The sequence below is a fragment of the Chenopodium album genome, chromosome 2, assembly GCF_948465745.1.
Source record: "Chenopodium album chromosome 2, dcCheAlbu1.1, whole genome shotgun sequence".
Lineage (NCBI taxonomy): Eukaryota > Viridiplantae > Streptophyta > Magnoliopsida > Caryophyllales > Amaranthaceae > Chenopodium > Chenopodium album.
Window position 1 is genome coordinate 10,834,916 of NC_137835.1, and position 25,101 is coordinate 10,860,016.

At 33.7% G+C, this 25,101-nt stretch overlaps 3 protein-coding genes across 3 annotated transcripts; 2 read left to right on the forward strand and 1 right to left on the reverse strand.

Moving 5' to 3' along the window:
• Positions 1-11,522: 11,522 nt before the first annotated feature.
• On the forward strand, positions 11,523-12,110 carry LOC145568330 (uncharacterized). The gene is made up of 2 exons (XM_081627763.1): positions 11,523-11,827; positions 11,922-12,110. The coding sequence occupies exons 1-2, from the start codon at positions 11,633-11,635 to the stop codon at positions 12,108-12,110; spliced, it is 384 nt and encodes a 127-aa protein (XP_081483889.1). The 5' UTR covers positions 11,523-11,632.
• A 154-nt stretch (positions 12,111-12,264) lies between these two features.
• On the reverse strand, positions 12,265-13,660 carry LOC145568341 (uncharacterized). The gene is made up of 4 exons (XM_081627775.1): positions 13,504-13,660; positions 13,326-13,383; positions 13,134-13,220; positions 12,265-12,676 (listed from the first exon to the last, which is right to left on the reverse strand). The coding sequence occupies exons 1-4, from the start codon at positions 13,658-13,660 to the stop codon at positions 12,265-12,267; spliced, it is 714 nt and encodes a 237-aa protein (XP_081483901.1).
• Positions 13,661-18,437: 4,777 nt separating this feature from the next.
• LOC145595952 (uncharacterized) lies at positions 18,438-24,998 on the forward strand. The gene is made up of 7 exons (XM_081652388.1): positions 18,438-18,584; positions 21,607-22,077; positions 22,164-22,336; positions 22,458-22,538; positions 22,650-22,725; positions 22,816-22,896; positions 24,546-24,998. The coding sequence occupies exons 2-7, from the start codon at positions 21,627-21,629 to the stop codon at positions 24,719-24,721; spliced, it is 1,038 nt and encodes a 345-aa protein (XP_081508514.1). The 5' UTR covers positions 18,438-18,584; positions 21,607-21,626; the 3' UTR covers positions 24,722-24,998.
• The last annotated feature ends 103 nt before the right edge of the window (positions 24,999-25,101 follow it).

A 25,101-nucleotide genomic window follows, 5' to 3' on the forward strand; every position in this document is an offset into this window, starting at 1 on the left:
AAAAGATCGTCTCACTAAGCTTAAAACGCCTAAGCATTGGCTCATTAGCAAAAGGCACCGACATATTGGTTCGTTAGCAAAAGGCACCGACATACAGGTTCAAGAGCATGGGGCACCGACATATAGGTTCAAGAGCAAAAGGGCGCCGACATACAGGCATAGCAAAAGCAAATTCAGGCGAACTTTTAAAGATCGACAGGCGTGGATCTTCGGTATTTTCCTTTGGGAAATTATCGCATCAAATGAGGATGACTTCAAGAGAAGATATCTTCGGTGGAAAGTTGTCATGGACAACTGAAGGTAATTTCAGGGCGAAATTGTCTTCGATCATAGTTCCTGAGGCATGGAAGATGAGCGTAATGCGGATAAGAATTATTTCAAGAGAAATAATTTTCGATGATATTCCCTTGGACGTGGAATATTATCACAGCGGAGAAGGTAGTTTCAGGCAAAGCAATCTTCTAATTGGAAGCAGTTACAAGGCGTAGCGGTTTTCAGGCGGGATGGCATTCTCTCGCTTGCAGGAGGTCATCACAACAACAGCAGCAACAAATCGGTTACTTTCAGAGACGTGTGCTCGACGGTGCAAGATACGCGTTTCTTAACTCTTTTATCTGTTTAACTAATGCTAGTTTTGCAGGTATCGGCGTTACAAGATTGATTTAAGATCGCAGAACGTTCTGAATCATTCTCCGTCCCTATCGATACTTTGACTTTCGTTTTCGAAACTAGCGTTTCTCCAAACTCAGTCAAAGTGGGGGCTTCTGTAGACACCCATTTGTGTCTCCCCAAAACCAAACCCAGTGATAAGTGCCTTTCACGTCGAATCATAATCGAATGAAACGAAAGTGTGGAAAGGTCTAGTGTTGCGGAAAGTTTTATTTCTTTTCTCTTCTCTCTGTTTTTGAAAACTTTATTTTAAGAAAACAGCCAATCCAGTTTGGTTGGTCCATGATATGGGTCCGATAGTGGTGTAGTTGGATGGGGCTTGCAAAGACCTTTCTAACGATATATTATAAGCCCAATTCCGATGAATATTGAGGAAGTTATGGCCAATTTACTAAACTGGGCCCGGTTTGAGCTTTATGTACGGCCCAATGATCTAGGGGAGGGCCTAATATGATTTATCATTCCTAATGCAATTAGAAATGGTTTTAGTCTTCTAGAACATTCTAGAAGGTTCTTATCATTCTTAATTCAATTAGGATTCTTCAGAGTTTTAATTGGATCAAATAGCATTTTCGACTGAAATTATATTATTTTATCTTCCAGTATGGGAAATTTATCAGATTTTCGAAAACGCGTTGAATTCCGAATTGGCGTCCAACCCCAGGCCTTGGCGCCTGGAACCAGGATTGGCGCCAAACGCCAGCATTGGCGTCTGGCGCTAGCCGCTGGTCCTGGCGCCAATGTGTTTTTGTGGTCTTCAGACTCTGTTTTGATAAATTATCTTTTTTGGATGATTTTCTCTATAAATATCGTATCAAAAACTCCGTTTTCATGGATCATCTACACCGATCGTTCACCAATTCTTTTCATTCTCAAGCTTTCATTAATTCTTTAGCATACTTTCATCTTTCTTTTCTAACTTTGCTTTTTTTTAACACAAAATTCCGCATTCACAAGATCTAGAAACACCTAGCCATATTCGAAGTTGCCTTCGCCCTAGACGTGAAAGGTTTTAATTTCTGAGGGTTTGGTCCCAAATCTCTCTTTCAATTATTTAATTTAATTGCTTTGATTATTATTTTTCCTTGAAGTTACTAACGTGTGTATTTTGTTATTAGAAAGAGGTACGAGGCATCCAAGTAAGTACTTTAATGGTTTTATTGATATTATGATGTAGATATCATGTTTATATTGTTATTAGGATATTCCTATTATCATGTCTAGGGTATTTTTAATATTAAATATGATTGCTATGGTGCTTTTTATTCTCTTCCTAATATTTATTCATGTTAGTATCATGTTAGGGTTAAAGATTTGATTTTTAATGCTTAGTGACATGCTAGGGTTTGTTATTAATCTTGTTAGTATCATGTCTAGGATCTTGCTATGCTTTAACATGATTATGATTGATATTATTGTTATTAATGATGTTGATTATTTATTTGTATTGCTTGATGATTTATTTATTTATTGCTTGATCACCTTTATTGCATGTTTAAAGGGAATTCGATACTTGTAATCACGCTTAATAAGATAATTAATAATCTTGTTAGGTTAATTGTGATTATAATTTCAAGTGATCGCCAATAATAGTTTTATTTGTGCATTAAATTCAACCAACATAGATTAAACAGGTTTAGGGTTAATCCTATTGATTGTATGTTAATCAGAAAGCGCACATGAATACGATCAGAATAAAGTAGAGGCCTATTATTAGGGCAGGTTCAATCTCTTTTAGGTTGGATTTGTACCATCATCCCCGAACCCTTATTTGGTTCATGACCTTATGGAGTAGACGATCTCTTGGATCGTTAAGGGGTGTAACCTTCACCTCGTGAACGGTTTACAAGTTCCTTAAAAACTTGTTGGCGACTCTTTTGCTCTATCTTCTTCCCTTTTGAACGCCACCGTACTTTAGTGTATGATCACAGTGGGGTTCAAGCTAGTGGGATTTTAAAGGTTTGAAACTATTCCCCACAGCGCCCCTTATATTCCAACTTATAATCTTCATTCTATCAATTTTGTAAAAGAAGGCCATACATACAAACCAATATTCTGGAAAAATTAATTGTACAGAAGCTTGTATGCAAAATTATTCTCATCGGAAAAATAATAGGACAATAATTGAGCATCAAATTTAAAAAGATTTTCGGGGACAATAATTGTCCGAGCAAGCATCGAACGATGCGGGCAAGGCATATTGCCATTCCCAATTGAGTAGGATTAGCGTAATACTCACTTTTAGTGATGACATCAGTAGTATAAATATATATATATATATGACAAAGGTATACCATTAATATACAATTCATATGAAAGATAAATAAATTCTAAATAGAATGCAAAAATAGCACTATAATATGATTAAATTACTAGATACAATCTTAAGTTTTGACATTTTAAATAAACTGATCAAAGAGAACTTCATATGCAATAATGTGCAAGAAGCATGTAAAATTATCATAAAAAAAGAGACTAAAGAAAAACCACCACAAAGATATAAGCTAGTATAAAGTACAACAAAGAAATATGGAGTATAAAAATATCCAAAAGGATAAATTCTAAAGTAATATGTCATATTTTTAAACCATAGCCAATATGTACAAGAAATACACAAAAAGCTACCTAGTTCATAAGATAGCATCTGAGTACAGTTTATGGAATTCCCTAAAAGAAACATAATTACATATACTATAAAGGGACCATAAACTACAAAAACAATTCCCTGCAAGCAAAAGTTACAGCATAAGAAGATACCCAGATAAGCCCATAGCCTTATTAAAAGTACTATATACAAATGGCACATTGGGATAAGGTACTTAACAAAAAAGAGTAGTAACCAAGGTCTTTCAAACACGTTTGCTTTTAGAGGCAGCAGAATCCTCTATATCATCAGCCCTTCTACGCTTCATTGATTCCGTGGGAGAGGTAATACCCAAATTTTCCATAAAAAGCTGATCATCTTCAAAAATCTTCCCTGAGATTTCAGGTAAGTTGGAGCCATACTCCATTATTGGAGGAGTAGTAAAACCTGAAAGAAGATCATCATCCGAATCTAGAAAGCTAGAGCCTTGATCATCTTGTTTGCTTTGAGAGTCATCTATAGGACTTTTCTCATGAGGTTTAGGAGGAAGAGAAGGATTCCCTCCAAGTATATCTCCAATAGACTCATTTGCATAAAGGATAGCATAAGGGTTATTATCATCCAAAGAAGTAGGATTGACAATCGGGCTAGGAGGTTTACCTATATTAGCTTCGTTACAAGGAACAATGATGTTAGGCTGAGTATGATACTTCTTATCAGAGGGTGCAGTAGTTGGATTTTTAAAACGCTTTTTGGGCGTAACCTTAATCCATTTACCACGATCATCATGTGGCAAAGGATTTTCCGATGACTCTGCAACAGGGGAGTTGAGGCTACTAGAGTGAAGACGCTCAACAATAAGATGAAGGTCAGATTGAATACGACGTGGGAAAGCAGCAAGAGAATGAGTAGAAGAACCACATAGTGGGCAGACTTCATTCATACCTTCATAGTTAATATGAATTTCAACAGATTTCCCTGGCAAGGAAATCCACAAAGAGCCTGGAAGAGGTCTTTTAGTAGAGATGTTGACACAAACACGAGCAAAATGCACTTTGGTTTGGGAGATAGTAAACTCATATAACTTGATGAGATTACCAACAGGCTTCGAGATAGTAGCTAAGCAATCAAAAGACCAGAATTCAAGAGGAAGCAGATAGATACGAACCCATTGATCAATGGTGTCAATATCAGTAGTGTAAGGACAGAAGCCTCGAACCCAAGGGTTAAGAACAAAATTGAGACCTTGCACAAACCAAGGCCTCCTGTTCCAAACATCCTCTTTATCTTGAGCATTATAAAATTTAATAAGATACCAGTCACGACCCATTTCTGCCACAGAGAACTCTCCTTTTAAAAAAGATCAATCTTTCTTAAGCTTAGAAACGATAACACGGAGGGGAATAGAATCCCCAAAAGGTTTTCCCACCAGACAACGTTCTTCTAATAATTGAAGCATATGAGGGTCAGGAGCTTGAAAAGAAGATTGTAAATTAACTACAGGAGGGGATTTTCAAATGGGAGACAAAAGTTGATCGTCGATAGTTGGATCATTAGTTGCAGAATGGGTAATGGTAGCAATATCCTTACATTGAAATTCCATAGAGGAGGATGAAGGGATAGTGGTAGAGGGGTTATTTCCAAAATCATTACCAGGGACAGGAAGAATTCCACTCTCTGGTAATTTGGAGCCAATAGGGTGACTGGAAGACGAAAATCTCGTGACACGATCGGCATAGGTGGATTGAGAGCTAGGGATTGATGACATTAAGTAATTGAAAATTGAGTAAGAAAAAAGGCCAGAAGAAGATGATACGAACAAGCACATATCTAAAATATATATATTACTCCATAAAGAAATAGCATGAACAGAGAAAAACCATAAGACACGAGTCAACAAATTAATTACTGTAAACATGCAACTAGATCTGCAATTGACACGGAGCAAATTATATGACTCCTCCCTTAAAATAATCTGGTAGCTTGACACATAGCTTATTAATAGGCGGTAATTACTGATCAAAGAGGTAATTGAAAACCAAAATAAAATTAGAAGAGGGTACAGAAAACTTATCTGGAAATCAGCGAAAATATGTCAGTGAGATTGCGGTTGAAGGTGCCATCTGTGAGTTTTGAGAACTCCTTTCTGTAGGAATTGAAGAGATGCAAGTTGATTAAGGGGAAAGGACAAAAAATTAGGCAAATTAATTTGAGGAAATGAAATTTGGCAAAGAAGAATTGTCGGTGGAGAAGGAAGGATGAATAAATTAGGGGGGCCTTTGTGACTTGAGAGCCTATCTCTCATTCTTTCTACCTTTATATTCAAATTAGTATTTTGTCATTTCCCTTTTTCTGTTAGTATTCTTACCTTGTTTTATAATTTTATCCAACGATAGTGAATTTTTTTTTATGTGGCTTGGCTTAATGCATGCAAAAATATGTCTAAAACCTTTCTTTAGACCCCCCCCCCCCCCCTTTGAGTTACCACAAGTCCACAACCTTTGAGACCCCTACAACCCTACTCTTACTTTTTCCTTTATTCTCGATATTAAGAGCTTGTGAACAGGGGCGGAGCCAGGGGTGCTGGTGGAGGCCCGACCCTTCGTGGCCCAACTGGTGATATATGTAATGTATAGTCTCCCCCCTAGAATAACTAATAAATAGCTAATATTTATCCTATATTTCATGTTGTTATGCTAACCCAGTTGGTTTGTTGGAGCTTTGCTTGGTTAGAGGAGGTCTCAAGTTCGATTCCCCACTTTGGGCGTTTATATATATATATATATATATATATATATATATATATATATATATATATATATATATATATATATATATATATATATATATATATATATATATATATATATTTAATTGGGTTAACTTTATCGTTTCTTGGCCCACATAGATTTTTATTTCTGACTTCGCCATTGCTTGTGAATTGTCAACTCCACCTTATTGGTTCTTAACTCTTCATTGAACATGATATCTTTGATCCATCCAAAGAAAGCACTCCTTTCTAAATAAAGTTACTAATTATTGCAACTAATGTTTTCCAACTACATGGAAAAGAAATTAACAAGAACAAAGCTTGCAATTTCATATTAGTGAACTTATTAATCGGTCACTGAGATGCTCATACACCAACTCTTCACATTTCAATTTCAAATTATCTATATATATATATATTACATATATATATAGGAAGAGGATCATGTGAAAACAAGACTAAATCTGAAAACTGAAAACGTTTGATCTAGACCATTGATTGACTCATCAAATCTAACGACTGGGGATTTTTTGTCAATTACACACAAAACCCGTACTTTCTCTCTCCTCCTTCATTTTCATGCGTCATTTTATCACTCCTCTTTTTTCTCTCTCCTAATTTCTCAATTCTTCTTCAAAGTCTACAGGCTACTACTTCAATTAACAGTTGTGATTGCTTCGATTCATTAACAAATTCGTTGCCATTATCGTCTTCAATCTATCAAGTGAGTAAATCATTTTTAATTTCGCTTTATTTGAGTAATTTAAATCAAATTGATTTTCCGGTTTGAAATTTTTGAGTTTTGATTTGAATTTATTTTCGCCGGTGTAGTTTTGAGCTTTATTTGTGTAATTTTTTGAGTTATTTTTTGTTTGATTTTCTAACTTTCCCTTTTTTCAGGAATTCTTCAATTGTTAGTTTTTGAGCTAGCATGTTATTTTTAGCAAATCAAATTGATTTTTTCGATTCGAATTTTTTGAGTTTCGACTTCAGTTTCAATTTTGTAGGAGTTTTTTTGAGTTTTATTTCGTTTGATTGTGCTTGATTATTAGTAAATTAGGTTTTTATGTGTATTGGTGATGATTTTGCTGCTAAATTTTGACTATGATATTGATAAATGGTCTGGAAATTTTGTTTTATTGTTTTTCTGCTTTGGATAATGGTGTTGTATTTTCTTTGTTTATATTTTTATTTTGTCGATTAATTTTGACCAAAAAGCATGTTTGCTTGAATTTTTCGAGAGTTGAATTATTCATTTCTATTGAATTTGTAATTTGACTGTCAACATTTGAGGTGTTACTTAGGGCTAAAATTAATCTTCTAATGAGTAAATTAGGTTTGAGTAAATTAGAAAATCATAGGAGTACATGTTTTTATTTTCTTAGTCATAGGAGTACATGTTTAGTATTAATGGCAGGAGCTCCATTAGAAGCCTTGCCTTATAATATGTTGTTTGTCTCGTCGTCATACTTGTAAATTTTCATGGCTTTGCTCAACAATTGTACTATGTCTAGGTCATTGTATATTTTAATTTGTAAATTCTGAATGATTTTCTCACTTTTGTTCATGTTTATTCAATTTTGATTAGATTATGTTAATATGATGAGAACTAGAGGTGGTGCGACTTTTAAAAAAAGAAGAGGCCTTCGAAGCTCAACAGGAGTTATTTTGCAAGATATAGGAGGTATGATGAATGTTTAATTTTTGGATTATTATACCTTAATATTCAATTTTTGGTATTATATGATGTTAATGTATTGGATTATACTACATAACTGTCTGTCAACTTTTTATTTAGTGATAGTACTAATTTTCATTTTAAAAAAAGTGTTGAAAAATGTGTAATTCTTGATTTAATTTGTATATAGGGGTTGAATTGGAGCTAACTAGTAACACCTGTTAATATAATATAATGTTTGAAAAACAAATTTTGAGCAATACTAAAAGCTAACTATGAGTGACTAGAATGGGCCTATATTGGAGGCAGCTAATTTTTGAGCAATACTAACTAGTAACACATGTCAATATATCTAGTTGCTTCTGTTATGATAGTCTCCAAATACTATAGAATATAGGTTCCAATATCAATATAAAGGTTAAATTACTATATTAATAGTTTCCTATGTACATGAAAAAGGTCACTATATCAATGACAATGATTATTATTTAAATTATTATTTTACTATATTATAATTGTTTGATAGATAAAGATGAAGATAAGTGTATATAGAATTACATGCTTGTGTGTTTTTGGTATGCTTATTCTTATATAGCTTATTTGTTTTGTTAACTTTATAGCATGTGTCAATCTCGATGATGAAGAGGAAGAACGTATGGATGCTGATACTAACAGAGATAAAGGAAAACAAAGAGAGATTGTTAAAGATGTTGAGTTTGATAAAGATGATTGGATTAGTAAGTGGCCAATGAGGCCAAAAAAAGGATTGAAAAAGAAAACTATCACTAAGAAAAAGAATCCTTCTATTGTTGAGAATGCAAATGAAACAATTGATGGGAATGCAAAGGATGTCCAACCTGCTATAGCGGCTTTGTCTGCTGTTATGGAAGGAAAGAAGGGGAATTAGGCTTCTTCTTCACATAAGAAGAGAAAGCTGGATGAAAATGAAGGCCGTAAAGTGAAAAAAAGTGAAGACAAATAAGGATAAGAACATTGTGATTCATAGGCAAGAATCTGCAATCATAGATGGTGATGTACATATGTAAGTGCATTTTTGTTTTTTTTTTTTTTTTGTTTTTTTTTTTTGAAGTTTTGTTTAAAAACAAAGGTCACTATGCTGTAAAAAGAGGCAACTACGTAAAAATAGTCTTTATAAACATATGAAGTTATGTTTTATTAATATCATTGTTAGATAGTATATTTAAATATAATACTAGTGACATGCATTCATTTTTACTTCTTTTGTTATACCTTCTAGGCTTGGCAATTCTTTTAATAAATACTTTGGTTTCTTATTCTCTCCTCGTTTTTTTTTCTTTTTTTTTATTATTCTGTTATTAGGTATCTATGTAACTTTCTTAATGTGATTCTTTCTATGATACTAATTGTTTTTGTTTTTGTATATCTTATTACAGAGTGCAACGAGGATTTAAAACACGTTGTAGGCCTTTTCATTTAGTAGAGATGATGAACAATTTTTCTGACCATCAAATCAAGGCTGTGAAAGAAATTGGCTTTGGAGGTTTGTTATCTTTGAAGGTGAAACGAACTGCAATTGACATGCTATCATGGTTGGTAGATTGTTTTGATCATGGTAGTTGCATGTTTACTATTGATAGTAAAAAGGATTTTGTCGTGACTGAATTTGATGTTTATGATGTTTTTTGCCTTCCATGCAAAACATCTAAGAAAGTTGAAGAAATTTCTCGTTGTGCCAATGCCATCAACCCTGATTATGATTTAAAGGTTAAATGGAGGTCTTATTTTGGTCTCATGGGTAAGAATGATCAGATTCCTTTGGGTTTTTTGGAATCTAAGATCCCTTTACTAATAGATGGCGAGGAAGAATTCAGAAAACTTTTTGTTATGCATACTTTTTCAAGTTTTTTAGCACCTACGTCCAACAGAACTGTGGATTTGAGGATTGTAAAATGTTTGGTTGATGTTAATCAAATAAGAACTTATGATTGGTCAAAATATGTCTTAGATAGACTTTGTGAAGCTGTGAAGAGCTACAAAGAAGGAAATATAGAATGGTTTTGTGGTTGTGTTTTGATGTTAAAGATTATCTATTTTCATCGGTTGAGGTTTAGGAATGTTGTGTTAAATTCTACAATACCTTTAATTCAACATTGGACTGATGTGGATATAAGAGATAGAATTACAAAAGAAAAGTTGTCCAAGGGTTTTGGGTGTGGCATTCTTGAGTTTGATACATATCCAGTAAGTGAGAAGTTGCAATTTGAGGATGGACAAGTTGTTAATAATCAATTCAAGGAAGCTCCTATGAATCAAACTTCTGGAAAAGAATTTGTTGTTAATGAAGGTGTTCGTAGCAAGGGTGTTATTCAGTTTGAGCTACCTGCTAGTTCAATGTCTAATGAGGAAATCCATTCAATCGCTATTGATGTAAGTATTTTTCCCTTTAATTCTTTTTTTTTTTTTTTTTTTTTTTTTTGTAAATAACTTTACTAAATCTAAGTGCTAATTTTTTTTTTTTTAACAGGAAGTTTATTAAAAGTTTTTGCTCATGAAAAGAGATTTAGAAGTGGTATCCAACTTTTACATGGAACAATTGAAAGTCTTATTTCAGAAATGTAAACCTCATGATTCTCCCACTTCGATACCTCCAATGTTCCCTCAATGTCCCAAAGCGATTTATTCTTTATGGATCCTCGTGTTCATGAGATTGTTGATGAGATTGTATCTCTTGTAACTTGGGTAAGAAAAGTGCCTAATGGGTGGGATGATGTTGGTATTGATATTGATGATAATGGTGCACCTGCAAAAGAGATTAATGTTGTAGTTGGTGAAGTTCCAAGGATAGGTTTTGAACATGTTTTGAGTAATGGAAAATCTAAATGTTCCATTGCTATGGATATTAGTCTCATTGGTGATAAAGTTGCATATGTATCTCAATATATGAAGTCTAGTAACAAGGATATGAAGATTTTGGATGCAATCGTCCAGGAACTTATTGACTACTGCATTAGTGATTACCATGTTTTTGATCTCAAGTAAGTCATGTCATGGTTCATTAAGTTATTTTTTTTCAAATTTTGATAATAAGTGACTACTGCTAATGTACATGTGTATTTTTATTTCCTTGTACAGTGAGGTGTTGGTATCTTTTGGAAAACCATTTGAGATTACAAGGAATGAATATAATTCCTTTCATTAGGTGAACCGACTACTGCTATATCTTGTGGGATTATTGATTGTTGGGCTTTGTTGCTTAATGAAAACCAGAAGAGTAGTGCACATGGACCTGATCAAAAACTATATTTTGGTGCTTTTCAAAGTGTAAGTATCTTTCGGCTATTCAGTTACTATATCGTTTTAAAGGTAGTTGTTCATAATAAAAGATACATAATTAATTTCACTAAGTAATAAACGGTCGCTATGTAATTCAAGTAATCACATGTAAAAATAATAACTCTACCTTCTATTTTTTTTTAATGTTTATTAATGTTTGATTGATATTTTTTTAGGCTTTTTTATTGGAAGTTGCAAACAAAGATAATAACACACAAGACATTGACACGCTATTAGACATTTGGTCAAGATGGATGTTCATTCCTTGCAATGATTTTGATCTTGCAAATGTCGAGTTGGTAATACATTGCAAATGTTGACAATCATTTTTCAACTAAGTATTTTTATATTAAGATTTCCAAGCTTAATAGTTGTTTATTGCAGATTTTTGTTCCTATACTCTTGAGTGAGCACTTTTTCCTAATTGTTGTGAATTTGAAGGAAGAAAAGCTTCAGTTCATTGATAATATAAGTTATGATACTAAGTACATGAGCGAGGTTGAGAAGTTCTCTGATGTTCTGGTAAAAATATGGTGTTTTGGATTTTGTTTGTATTTTTCTATTTAGGATATGTCGTATGGAATCTAAAGTATTATTATATTTTTCCTAGAGTGATATGTTGAGTACTTTTCTTGATCAACGCATTTCTCAAAGTAATGACTCGATGAAGAACATGGTTGAGTACACTTTGGAGTCACCTTCTCTAAATTGGAAGTCTGGAAAACAGACTAATGATTGTGGCATTTATACTATGGTCAGCATGCTTCACTTTGATGGAGCTGATGTGTTCAACTGCGATGTTTTGAGAACGGTTATTATTCTCTCTTTTTTTTTTGGCTTTCATTTTTTATTATAATAACTATTTCCTCCATGGAATTAATCTATTTTTTTTATTCTAATTTTAGGTTGCAATTAGACGAGTATTGAGAGCTCAGATTGCTGCTACTCTGGTATTGTCTGATATGAACATTGTCAGAGATGAAGTTCTTAAAAAGCTATATGAATTCAGATCAATAAGGAGTCAAGTTGCAAGAGATGTTGTTGATGGGAGGAAGAAGAAAACAAAGCAAGGTAAAAAGTTAAAGAATGTATAGGCAGACTAACAAATACGTGGATGAAGTTTTTTGCTCATAAGTTTTTTGCACAGAAGTAAGAAATCTAATGTAATGATTTAGTTTGCATCAACTACTAGATAGTCAAACAAATTTGTATAAGTGTTAATGTAGAACAATAAGATATGATTCCAGTTCATACAAAGGTTTTGAAGATCAGAATATCAACAACGATGTCATTAGATCCAACAAATAATTCGATGTGCTTATTTTTTGCTTCACGTTTATCAACTGGACCTTCAGAATCCAAGTCTTTCATCTCATTTTCAAAAGATATTAGCTTAGACAACAATGACTCAAGACATTCAACTTTCTCCTCACAAAGACTTACACATGAAAAAAACATGTACCATAAATCACCAACTAGCTTTTGCTTCTTATCCTTCTGTGCCCCATCAAACAAGTTGTTGTTTAAGCCAAATATTGGTTTCTTCATAGCTTCTTTAGTCCAACGATGCAAAACATATTGCCTTGGAATCTCAAATAAGAACTTTCCTTTCATGACAAAGAGAATGTGACGACATAATATTCCAACAGATTCAAACACTCTATAGGAGCAAGAAGCATCATTAGAACACAAAACATATGTGAAATGATAGCTATTTTTCCTAGTGTTGTCAACAATTCTATATTTCTCAATCCCTTTTTCTTCTTTGATGGTAACACTACCTATACCACAATTGTACAAAGCATGCTTGAATTCCTTTTGGAATATGTAAAATACATTATGAGTGTAAACTAATGCAGCATGCTTTTCCAAGTGCATGGGGGGTGACAAGTTGGGGATGTGTAGTTTTTGAAGTAGCATTCAACTTGTCTTGTGTGTGCCTTTGAGCATCAATTGCAGATTCATAGCGAAACCACAACTCAACCAATAACAAATTCTGATTGGTGAAGTTAGTGAAAAAGCTATTTTCACTCTCACATCTTTGGGTTGACCTTAAAATCCCACCCATAAAAAGGTCACGAAAGTAGGAAGGAATTCACATATTCCTTATATTATACATATTCTTAAACCAATCATCATTCACTAAATCAAATTCAGACATCACAGAGTGCCAACCAATTTCAAATTCTTCTGGTTCAAGGTCTCTATTCCACACAACAGAGTTCAGTTTATGAAGAAAGCCAGTTTCTAAGCATAATTTGGGCCCAACCTTTTGTGGAACTTTTTTCATAATGTGCCACATACAAAACCTATGTTTTGCCTTATCAAGAACATTTTTAATTGCCACTTTCATCGCCGGGTCTTGATCTGTCATGATACAGGCAGGTTGACAGTTATTCATTGTTTTTAAGAAAGTTTCAAATAACCATTCAAAGGATTCAATATCCTCCTTTTCAAGTAAGCCTATCCCAAAAGTCACACACTTACCATGGTTATCAACACCCGTAAATGGGGCAAAAACCATAGAGTATTTGTTGGTGTCAAATGTTGTATCAAATGTAATCATATCACAGAACAACGAATAATTTTTTCTACTAATTGCATTTGCCCAAAATACTCTTGTCAAGCGTTGAAGTTCATCCATACAATGGTCAAAGAAAAAGGCACCTTCACTGTTTTCAGCTTTTTCTTTCAAATTTTTATAAACATCGAAGCATCTTTCTCTTGTATGTAAGCTTTCAAATCTCGATTAAAGTTCTTGAAATCATTCAATGTTGCACCTATATTATCATAGCTACCAAGATGTTCCTTCATCAACTTATAAGACTTGTTTGGACCAATGTTCAATTTAGAGTTGTCAAAAATTAAAAAAATTTGGCCAAGATTAAGGTTTCCAACATTTGCCAAAATTAAAATTCATTGTGTTGGGAGAAGCAAGATTGTGGCTATGAGATTCATGAAAGGCATAAGCCATACATTTTCCATCTGAACGTTCTCTAATCCCAATCATTGCATTACATCCAATACGATTTATGGTTCTTTTTCTAGGTTTAGGCTTTCCATCTTTCTTAGCAACTCTTGCTTTTGTTTCACCATCCTTCGTAAACCCTTGTTTATTACAATATAAATATTTCAAGTATACTTCATCAGTATCCTGAGTTCTCTTTTCAGTACCTAGTCTTACCACAAACCCACAAAATCTAGCATATTGCTTATAAAACTCAACACCTTTAAGTAAGGAATCAAAAGGCATACCAACTGTAGGCTTTAGTTCAGGGGGACAACACGGTATGAACTCTTTTGTTCCTCTAGGAGTGTAACACACACTTGGGCCCTTTAGTGACGACAAGTTTTCAGAAACATTGGTAGTTGTAGATATATTTGAGCAACTACCTTCTTCTGATTCCTCTTCCATTATCTGCATATAATATCAAATATTATGGTTAAAAATGGGTACTGTAATAAAATAAATATGATCCATTCCATGGTGCAACTAACTGAGCACCAACAAAACAATCTACAATATATGGTTATGGACTTATGGTATCATAAAAAGGGTAACTATATAGTATTGAGCAAAGTGATAGTCATTCAAGCAAATACACAAACACCTTAAGTGCAACAATTTCTCCTAGTAATTAATGTCATATATCCAGGTTAAAAAACTTCAATACATGAAAAAAAATATTTATATTGCAAATTATATTGGTTGAATTGTTACAAAAAAAAAAAAAAAAAAAAAAAAAAAAAAAAAAAAAGCATGTTAGAAACTAAGAAAGTTTTCCTCCCAAAAAAAAAAAAAAAAAACTAAAAACAGAGCAAATAAAGTCATTCAAGCAAAATCACAAACACCTTATGTGCAACAATAGAAACCTTCACAGATAAAGTGATTGAAACTTGTAACTAGAAAAATCAAGGAAATAATATCAAAATAGAATATTTATATGAAAAAAAAGAACATGATATAAACTTAAATTCATGAAAAACGAAAAAAATCAAACATGATACAGTGATAGTGATTTTTTCAATTGATATAGAATTGAAAAGAAACGAATTGGATGAAAAAAAAAAACCTCAAAATCCATTCGTCAATGTGATTTAACAGTTCGTGAATTGAAAATTTTTCGTGGAAATTTTGATAATCAATCAATTAATTTTTCACAAAAAAAAAATTTGGGGGAAAAGGTCATGTAGTTAGCTGCTCAAGAGAATAAGCTTAGGTAAATCCCTTTGAAATTTGTTGGTTATGTTTCAACCGTCAGATTATTTCATTAATCATCAAGGGTTGAGATTTGTTGTTTTCAGTTTTCAGCTTAGGCCCTGTTTTCAGCGGAACCCCCCGACTCGACCAACCTGACCCAAAACCGATCTAGGAAAAATTTGACTCAGATTTCGACTAGTATGGACACCAGTATAGTTACAAAATTTGATTCAGTCTAACAATCAAGATCAAAATCAGAATCGCAGAGGTAGTAAGATCTTATCAGGATTGGTCATAATCATACAGGATTGCGTGTCGAATGGGTCAGGATCGGACGATCCTACTTTTTCATTGGGATTATTGTTGGAGCATACAGGATCGTGTAGGATTGGTCAGAATCGTACAAGATCGAGTGGAATCATTTAGGATCGGATGATTCTACTTTTTACTTATTAAAATAAGCCTAAAGCAACCAATCTTTTCTCCAGGCCTAAAAAATGACTACCTAACTACTTAAACTATACATTTTGGCATTTTTAATGCTTGAAAGATGGGTATTTAGCTATGTACAACATTTTATTGCCCCTTTTATCAATTTTGTAGTATCTTATAATTCTATTATTCAATTTTACTGATTCAATCCTACCCCCTTTCACTGAACTTAGCTTAAGATACCCAAATTGACTCTAATACTAGAATACATAATAAGAAGATGTAAATGCTTGTCAAGTATATAATTGTTGCCAGATTCGCCACATCGATTTATCGTGGCAGATCAATCGCGCAATTGGTTGGGTTGCAAGTCATGATCATTATTATTCATGTATTCGCTAATTCATGATGTAACTTATTCTCTTCTTCTTCTTTTTTTTTTTTTTTTTTTTTTTTTTTTGACAGGACTTATTCTCTTCAAGATACAATAAGTATATCACAAACTATTGGCTGCGTCCGCCCTCACCCAATAGTTTGTGCGGCTATTCTCCTTTTTTCTCTGTTTCATTTTTCTTCTATCTGAAAACCAGAGCTGTGAACCTTTCTCTCTCCTCTTTCTTCTTTCTTCCATCAATTTGTGATTTAATTGGAGGCGATTTGCAATTTTGTACCACCAATTGTTACAATTTACAGTTTGTGGTTGGAGGTGGTGCCGCAATTGGGTGATTTTGGGGAGGAGCAGGAAGATCTAAGTCGAAGTGTTGAACCACCGTGAAATCTAGATGTTGAAGATCGACCACCGTGAGTTTTGGGTCAAGACGATCGGCAATAATGGAAAATCGGGCCACCGTGACATGGAAGACTGGTTGCAGGTGAAGAATGGTATGATGGTATGGTGTTGAACGGCGCACAGTTTGATAGTTGTACGGTCGTTGTGCGGGTGTGGTGGTGGTGGGGGTTAAACTCGACCGATGAAAATGGTAAAAGAATTAATTAGAGAAGGAAGATGGTGAAGAAAGGAGGAGGCATGGAGTAATGAAGTATGTAGGCATGAAAATGAAATTGAGAGCACTCACATCAGTGAGCATTTTTTTGCTCATGAGCAAAATGGCGAGCAGATTTGGTAGAAATGGTACTACATCAATGAGGAAAATGAAAAATGCTCATGAGCATTTCAGAATTTGCTCATAGGATAAGCAAATTTCATGATGAATAGTAATCTCGTGGGCCCCAGCATTCATCCAAAATTGATGAGCAAAAATGGTAGAAATGTTACTACATCAATGAGCAAAATAAAATATGCTCATGAGCAATTCAATTATTTTTTGATCACTAGTGGGATAAAATTTCCTCACCAAAAATGCTCATGAGCAAATTGGTTGGAAAGAGAGAGAGATAAAGTGGCTAGAGAGAGAATGAGCTAGCAAATATTTTTTTTCTCACTAATGTGAGTGCTCCGAAGGAAAGAGATCTAATCTTGATTACAGAAGAAGGGGAGTGTGGTATTGAGGAGAGAAAAAGAGTGAAAGGGGTCACGTAAAAAAGGAAAGGAGAGAGAAAGAGATGAATTAACATATAAGCTAATAAATAATTGATATCAGATATTAATAAAAAAATATACCGCCAAATAAAAGGAATCTATCGGCCAACAAAATATATACATCAGCCAACAAGAGGAATATGTCAGCCAACAAAAAGTATTTATTAGCCAAAAGACGGAACATATTAGCCAACAAATGAAGCATTTTAGCCAACAGAAGGATCAAATAAAAGAAACATGCAAGCCAACAAAAGAAATATATCAGCCAACAAAAGATGCATATCAGGCTATCAGCCAATAAGAAGAGTATATCAGCCAACAAAAGATACTTATCAGCCAACAGAAGGAACATATCAGCTAACAAAAGTTTCATATCAGTCAACAAAAGGATGAAATCAACAAACGAAATCAACAAGTAAGCCAACAAAATGAACATATCAGCCAACAAAATGATACATATAAGCCAACAAAATGATACATATAAGCCAACAATTAAAATACACATATCAACCAACAAAATAAATATATGAGCCAAGTAAAAAAAACATATAAGCCAAATGATGTCTGATATCAGCCAATAAAAGGAACCTATCAAAAATTAAAAAAAATATATCAACCAACAAAAAGAATATATTAGCCAATACAAAAATCATATCAGCCAATGAACAAATGTAACACATCAGTTAACAAATGAAACATATAAGCCAACAAGTAAAACATATCAGCCAAACCAGTCGTACAGAAATTTGTGTGCGGGCATCCGCACGCAATACGCTCTCTAAGTATATTTGTACCTAGTGTGGTTTAAAACTATTTGATATCTTCAAATGTAATTTTCTAACTATGCTCCAAATTAATTGATACATATCTTTAATTATCAAAATATATATATATAAAATTATTAAAAAAAATAAATATTTTGAAAATCCACCATTGAAATAACCTAACAACAGAATCCTACATGATAATTTTGTTTTATAATATACTCCTATAATAAACCAAAAAAATTAGTCAAAAATAGATATTTTAAATCACAATGCGTCAACTAATTTAAAACGTATACCGTAGTATTAAGTCCTGTTCAGTTTTTTTTTTGAAGAAAATATTCAGTATAATAATTTCAATGTAATTTCAATTCAAAAAAAAATGAGATGAAATGAAGAGTATTACGGAGTAAAAAAAAAAAGGTTGTACTAGAAGTTTCCCTATACCTCTGTGTTGCGGTGTTACAAGCGGTTTGAATTATAAAACCTGATTCGAACCTAAATATTAGGCATCATTTTGCCTAAAATCCTCTGTTTTCCCCTAACCCATTTCTGTTCATCCTTTTGCTTCGCTGCTTAGGGTTTCATTTCCCCCTTTTCAAGTTATTTTTATCTTTCTATCCAATTCGAGGTAATTCATTGATTCCCTTGATTTTTTTTTTTTTTTTTTTTTTTTTTTTTTTTTTTTTTTTTATGATTCTATTTCATATCAAGTGAATTATTCTGATTGTTGATTTTAGTACCAGGATCTCTCGTATTTAAAGCGTTTTATTAATTTTGATATTGCCAACTCTGATGATATTATCTTCGTGGGATTTTGATTTTGACGATGATTGTTGCGTTGTTAATTGTTTAAATTTTTGGATTGTTTGAATTTTGTTTATGTAATTGGGTTATCTGTTGTTTGATTTTGTTCATGCTTTTCGTCTTCCTACAACTTAACTTGTTATGAATGAATTCAATTTTTTTTTGTATGTTCTTTTTGCTTTCGGGTGCAAATGAAGTTTCGAGATTTTGCTGGAGATTTTGTAATACTAATATTTGATTGATATTATTGTTGTTTGCTTTTATTTTGTTGTGAGGTAGTAATTTGTGATTAAGCTTTGGATAATGAAAATTGGTGTTTTACTTTTGGGTTGAAGTTGCATAATCTGTGAGAGGCATTGGGTTGAAGTTGCATAATCTGTGGGAGGCATTGGGTTGATAAAGGAGGTATCTTTTTATGTTAGATTTGCTCTTTCATAGATCCATCCTTTTGAAGAAAAATAATAATTCTATCTGCCTTAGGATTAGTTGCCTTAATAGTTGTAGAAAGTTAGGAAATCAGCAATACATTTCCTACTATGTAAGTGAATTATTATTAGATTTTTAATTATCACCTCATTTACCTAACTTAATTAGAAGGGTGAATAGGAGATCAAGAGTTCTATTGTATTGGGCACTATATTTTTATGATGAACTCATGGAAGCTCTTTTTCGGGCATTTGGTATGAGTTGGGGATTAGGATTAAGGATAAAGTTAAACGTTGGGTCAAGGATATGGATTTTTTCATGGGGACTTCATTTAATCCATATTCTTTGTTTGGTATGAGATAGGATTAAAGTGGGATGTTTAGCAAATGTATTGAATTTCCTTCATCATTTTGGGTACAATTTTTAACCCGATTCCTCCCTAGGTATATAATTGGTGGGATATAGGGCTTTAGTTTTATATTTCTCATCTTATCCCCGACATTACAAATCAAACATGGGATATGGGTGATTAGAGATAGTAAATCCTTTTTTTTTTTTTTTAACTTCTTATATCTCCTTCTAAATGTTGAGATTAGAATATGAGTAGAAAAGCTTTAGTATTTCATTGATCAAGATTGCTTTTATATAGGTTACTTGAATTAACAAGATACATAACTCAGTAATATAAGTATCAGGGATAATTGCAAGGTTCTTCATAGAAGATAAGAGCTAAGCTAATAACTATATTTAACTAAATATTTACGTAACATCCTAGTCTAGCCTAGGCTACATTCAGAACCAAATACCCTTCAACTGTGAGAGGGGGGGTCACATGACAATTGAATCTAGATGGAGAGAGTAATAATTTTACCAAGGTTTAGTAAGCACCGGCTATACGGCATCCAAAGATATATTGAAAATCTGAAGGTATATTAATTAGTCTCAAGTGTTTACTGTTGTATTACTAAAGGTGAAGGCGTGTGTGGATGTGATGTACTTATGTCTGTATATATTTTAAAGCCTTTCTAATAGTTGAAACGTGAAAGATGTTTACACCTAGTGTGTATTCCTTTCCAGAGGGGTTTTATGCTCTATTGTCCTTTAGCTTGATATGTCAAGTTTTTTGATTACTGATGATAAATTTACTTACCTATCTTTGTGGGATTGCTTCAATACAGAAGATATACCTTCCCCATTGGATTAAGGGATGGAAGTTTTAGAATATGTTCTTGACTTGGGATTTTTATTCCTTTTGGAAACATTATGGATTAATTATCCAGAAAACAGCGATAAAGTAATGACAATTGCTGTCGAGAAAGGAGGGGAGTGATATAGTGCTCCTCAAATAGAGTGGGAATTAATGCTGTGCTGAATATGAGGTATTATTGTGTTTGATTAATATCTCGTGTTCTTGACTTCATGATGCTACCTTAATTTGGTACGTGGATTAATCTTTGGGGCATGTTTAAGTTATTGTTAGAGCTAGCCATTTAGGGTTAGGATAATGCCACATTAATCTTTCTGCTGTACTCTAGCAAATATGAAGTATTATTTAGAATTAGAATAATGCCACATCGAGTAACATACTAACATTGTATTTATAGCATTATTAGCATCATCTAGTGGCTGGAAGAATCATTTGTCCTTTTATGTGCTGATGCTGCTTTTGGACAATGAAATCATTTAATGAATTGATATCGAGACCTGAGTCATTGTTTCAAAATTAAACTCTGTATCTATGGGTTCAGACTTAGGATGTCATGATCTTTGGTTTACTTACCTTACAGATAACCCTTGTAGATTTATTGATGGTGTTGATCACATTACACAGGTGGACATTATGATTATACTTACAAGCAAAGTTACCCCAGTTGCAAGCAGTTCCACATTATTGTGTGTTTGCATCTTAGATTGATCAATGATCATTACACAGTGTGGACTTTGTGATCACAACTTACAAACTACTGTCGTAGTTGAATTAAAAGTAGGCTGTAGAAATAGCTCTTCGATTGCCATATACTTGAAAATCTCTTGATATGGATATTGTGTTGAAGTCGTCGAATGAAAGGGATTATTGGTATTTGTAATAGTTAACTAGCCCATGCCCTTATTTTGCCTGTTTACATATTGCAACATTGTTTCTAGTAAATAATGAGGCTCTTTTAATCATTTATATGAATATTGGTAATCCGTCCTTGTAAACTGATCTAATGGTGCTGCTATAGATCTTTATGTCGTAATCAACCAAAGGGATTGTGGTTCCTAGTTTGGTGAGGACCATAGTCACCATACTGCTGTAATGCTGTGAATATTTATTTTGTGATATCTAGTATCTTAAAATTGCTGCTTAGACAATTTTGTACTTTGTATCTTATTATAAATGAAATTTTGGTAGTAAATTTTGACCTTTTTCTTTTAAGGAGCTATTGGCAAAAGAAATATGGACGGAAGGGGAGGCAGGAATAGTTTCTTTGACCCCTTTGCTGGCTTTGGTGGGTTTGGTGGTATGGGAGGTCATCCGAGTATGCTGTCAAGTGGATTTGGTGGTATGGGAGGTCATCAGAGTATGCTGTCAAGTGTTTTTGGAGGAAGAGATCCATTTGATGACCCTTTCTTCACTCGTCCATTTGGAAGCCCATTTGGAAGCATGTTCGAGACTGGCTTGTTTGGTGGTAATGGTAATCCTTTCACTGGTACACATCCAGCTGGGTTTATACAACAGCAAGAGCCTCAGCCGAATAAACGAAGGGGGCCTGTGATTGAGGAGTTGAATTCAGATGATGAGCATGGTGAAGAAGATGGTGCTAAGAAAACAGTAGACAATCACCGCAGGAAGCATTCGAGATTGGCCAGTGAGCGTTATATAGAAATTTCTGATGATGAAACAGATGGTGAAGTAGATTTCTGCTTTTGTATTTTCATTTTCATTTTTTTTTTGGTGTTATGACTTGACTTTTAATTTTGTCTTGTGTTGCAGATGGAAAAAATAAGCACGTTCAGCCCAGAAACGAGGTTAACGACAGGATGAACTACTTGCAGCCTCCATCTCAGTCTCAATGCTACACCTTCCAGAGCTCTACTGTATCATATGGTGGTGCAAACGGAGCATATTATACTAAATCTTCTACCAAAAGGGCCGGGAGTGATGGGGTGAGTACCTGTCTTTTAATTGGGACTCCAAAAGCATGCTACATGTTGTGCATTGATGTGTGTGACTCCTTAATTGTTTTTTTTTTTTACTCTTGTCAGTATTCTGGTGTATGCTTTACAGGTTATGTTTGAAGAATTTAAAGAAGCTGATATCACAACTGGTCAAGCAAATCACAGGATCTCAAGGGGACTCCATAACAAGGTATTTTTTTTCGGTTACCTTGGAAAATATATTTTACTATCCTTGGAAGAGTACAAGTTGGATGTCAGTTTTTGGATATTAAACCTTGTATATTTTATGTTTCTTGTATAGGGGCATACTCTCGCAAGGAAGCTTAATTCTGATGGTAGAGTGGACACAAGGCAGACACTGCATAACCTTAATGAAGGTTTGTTCTACATATGCCATGAGGTAAATTTATACATAAGTGGGAGTTGACGATCACTAACAAATTCTTCAAAATGTATACTGGTTACAGATGAGCTCGATGGTTTTGAAAATGCCTGGGAGGGAAGTTCTGGAAGGCATTTGACTGGTGGTAGGCTGAGGTTGGATGGAGGTAAGAGCACTGGAAGTTTATCTCAGTGATTATAAAGTGTGTGTTACTGTGTTTTAGTGCTTTGTGGAGGTAGCAAGTTGTTTTGTTAAAAGAAAAGGTATAAATTCTTGTTTGGGCCTGTATTATGTTGAAGGATCTCTGTGCATGTTGGGTGGAGCCAAGACACACTTGAGGCTCTAATTTTTTTAATAAACATGATGAAAATTTAAATGGTTCTACTTCTAGTCTTCTACTTTCTATTTTCTATATGTGCCCAGATCTCTTAAGGGTTTTTAACTTGTTTATTGCTTGTGCTTCACCTTCCCCCCTTGAGAACCACTTCTGGATATTGTGAGGCTATTTTTCATGGTTTTGAAATGTATATCGAGACTTTCATTTCTAGTTGATGTTGTCCTTGGAGTCTTCTTGCTTTCTGTTTGACACTTTGGCTAATATGAGCATAACACAGAACTGTAATAAATTAATAATTATGTTATTGCTAACTGTAAATGCTTGAGCTCTTTCCCTAAATAATGCTACTAAAAGACTTAATTCCCAAATTACCGTCACTTTTTCAAAAATTCCATAAATACTGTCCACGTAAGCAGGGAAAAAAATAACCCATTTTTTAAAATCGGTTCAAATAGAAAAGTAGCGGTTTTCAAATTGAAAACCGCTACTTCAAGTAGCGACTTTCAAAACTGAAAACCGCTACTTGAAGTAGCGGTTTCCTTTAAAAAAAAGTTCTTTCAACTTAAAAAAGCTGAATAAATTACATAGCTATAATAATGCACAACTATAATACCCAAAGCTTTTCCTACAAATTTCACATAACTATAATGCTAAGATTGATATAGTATTATAATACAGTAATACTAAGAAGAAAATAAAACAAATCTAGAGTTACTTAAGTTTGATAACACTACGAATCAATAAAAAACAACACATAAAATAATTTAAAAAAAACAAAACCAAAACTTAATTTGATTAGATCTAAATTACATAATTACAAAAATTGAAAAATTAACAAGTGGATTGAATAATTAAAAACAAATTAGGGATTAAGTTAACAATTGAATTGGAAAAATTACCACGCCTACATCCCTATATTACAACAGCAGTGAGTTATTGACGGTGACGGTGGCGGCAACATCAATTCTCCGGCGTAAGCGCCGCTGCTAATGGTGGCAAAATCAAATGGGGTTCTTTCAAGAAGTAGAACGATTGTGGGAGATGAATATTTTATTGGAAGCAAAACATGAGAGAGAAGAAATATACTTCATATGAACACTCTTTTTGTACGTATAATTTTGATACCTAAAACCGCCACTTCAAGTGGCGGTTTACTAAGATGAAAACCGCTACTTGAAGTGGCGGTTTATCTTTGTACACCGCTACTTCAAGTAGCGGTTTATCTTTGTACACCGCTACTTGAAGTAGCGGTTTTCTGTAAAAACCGAAAAAATAAAAAAAACTCGCTTAAACCGGTGACGTGGACGGTAATCTCAGAATTAAATAAAAAGAGACGGTATATATGGAATTGAGTATTTTCTCAGCAATATTTTGGGAAAGAGCTCTAAATGCTTAGAATGAGCAGTTCCTCTATTTAGGTACTTCTGACTTTGTGAGAACTCCTTTAACTGTTTTTTTCTTCCTTATATGATCTATAGGTAACTCAGAAGCTGGTAGCTCTGGACAAGCATACAGGCAAGGCTGGGCACTTCCTTCTTCTCAGCATCAAGGAAACCACTCTAGTGTACCCAGTGGGAATAATGCAGCGGCTCATATGCAGCAGACAGGGAGAAGGGCAACAGATCGTGGGTTGAATGGGAGAATGAGGGGTTAAGTGACTTGCAAGCTGCATCGGATGGCATATGTAAACCTTAGGATCTTCTCTACAATGCACCTATATATGTCATAGTACTTTAGTAGTCTCTAACGATCTTACTATACTATCTATTAGGCATGCAAGCGTATCTATCCTGGCTGTTTTGAGAGTTCTGAGTATAGCCTGTAACTTTGCCTTTCTAATGTGATGCTTTTGTTGTATGAAACGTCCTGGTTGGGCAATGTATTGGGAAGCACATTTTTATTGTGCGGATTTTAAGTATTAAATTGTGATCCATGTTTTGAGTTTGTTCCACACATAGTACATCACTTCCTATGTCATTCAAAATTCACATGTTAAAAGATTTTTAGTATCTCTTCAAAAAAAAAAAAAAAAAA

Excerpts from the sequence above, each read along its gene's own strand:
- LOC145568330 (XM_081627763.1), top strand. The coding sequence starts at position 11,633 with ATGTTGAGTACTTTTCTTGATCAACGCATTTCTCAAAGTAATGACTCG. Across the intron at positions 11,828-11,921 it reads ACTGCGATGTTTTGAGAACG|GTTGCAATTAGACGAGTATT; the intron begins GTTATTATTCTC and ends TTCTAATTTTAG.
- LOC145568341 (XM_081627775.1), bottom strand. The coding sequence starts at position 13,660 with ATGGATGAACTTCAACGCTTGACAAGAGTATTTTGGGCAAATGCAATT. Across the intron at positions 13,221-13,325 it reads CTTGATAAGGCAAAACATAG|AGACCTTGAACCAGAAGAAT; the intron begins GTTTTGTATGTG and ends TGTGTGGAATAG. Across the intron at positions 12,677-13,133 it reads GATGATTGGTTTAAGAATAT|AGTGTTTGAATCTGTTGGAA; the intron begins GTATAATATAAG and ends TTGCTCCTATAG.
- LOC145595952 (XM_081652388.1), top strand. The coding sequence starts at position 21,627 with ATGGACGGAAGGGGAGGCAGGAATAGTTTCTTTGACCCCTTTGCTGGC. Across the intron at positions 22,726-22,815 it reads ACTGCATAACCTTAATGAAG|ATGAGCTCGATGGTTTTGAA; the intron begins GTTTGTTCTACA and ends TACTGGTTACAG. Across the intron at positions 22,897-24,545 it reads TAGGCTGAGGTTGGATGGAG|GTAACTCAGAAGCTGGTAGC; the intron begins GTAAGAGCACTG and ends TATGATCTATAG.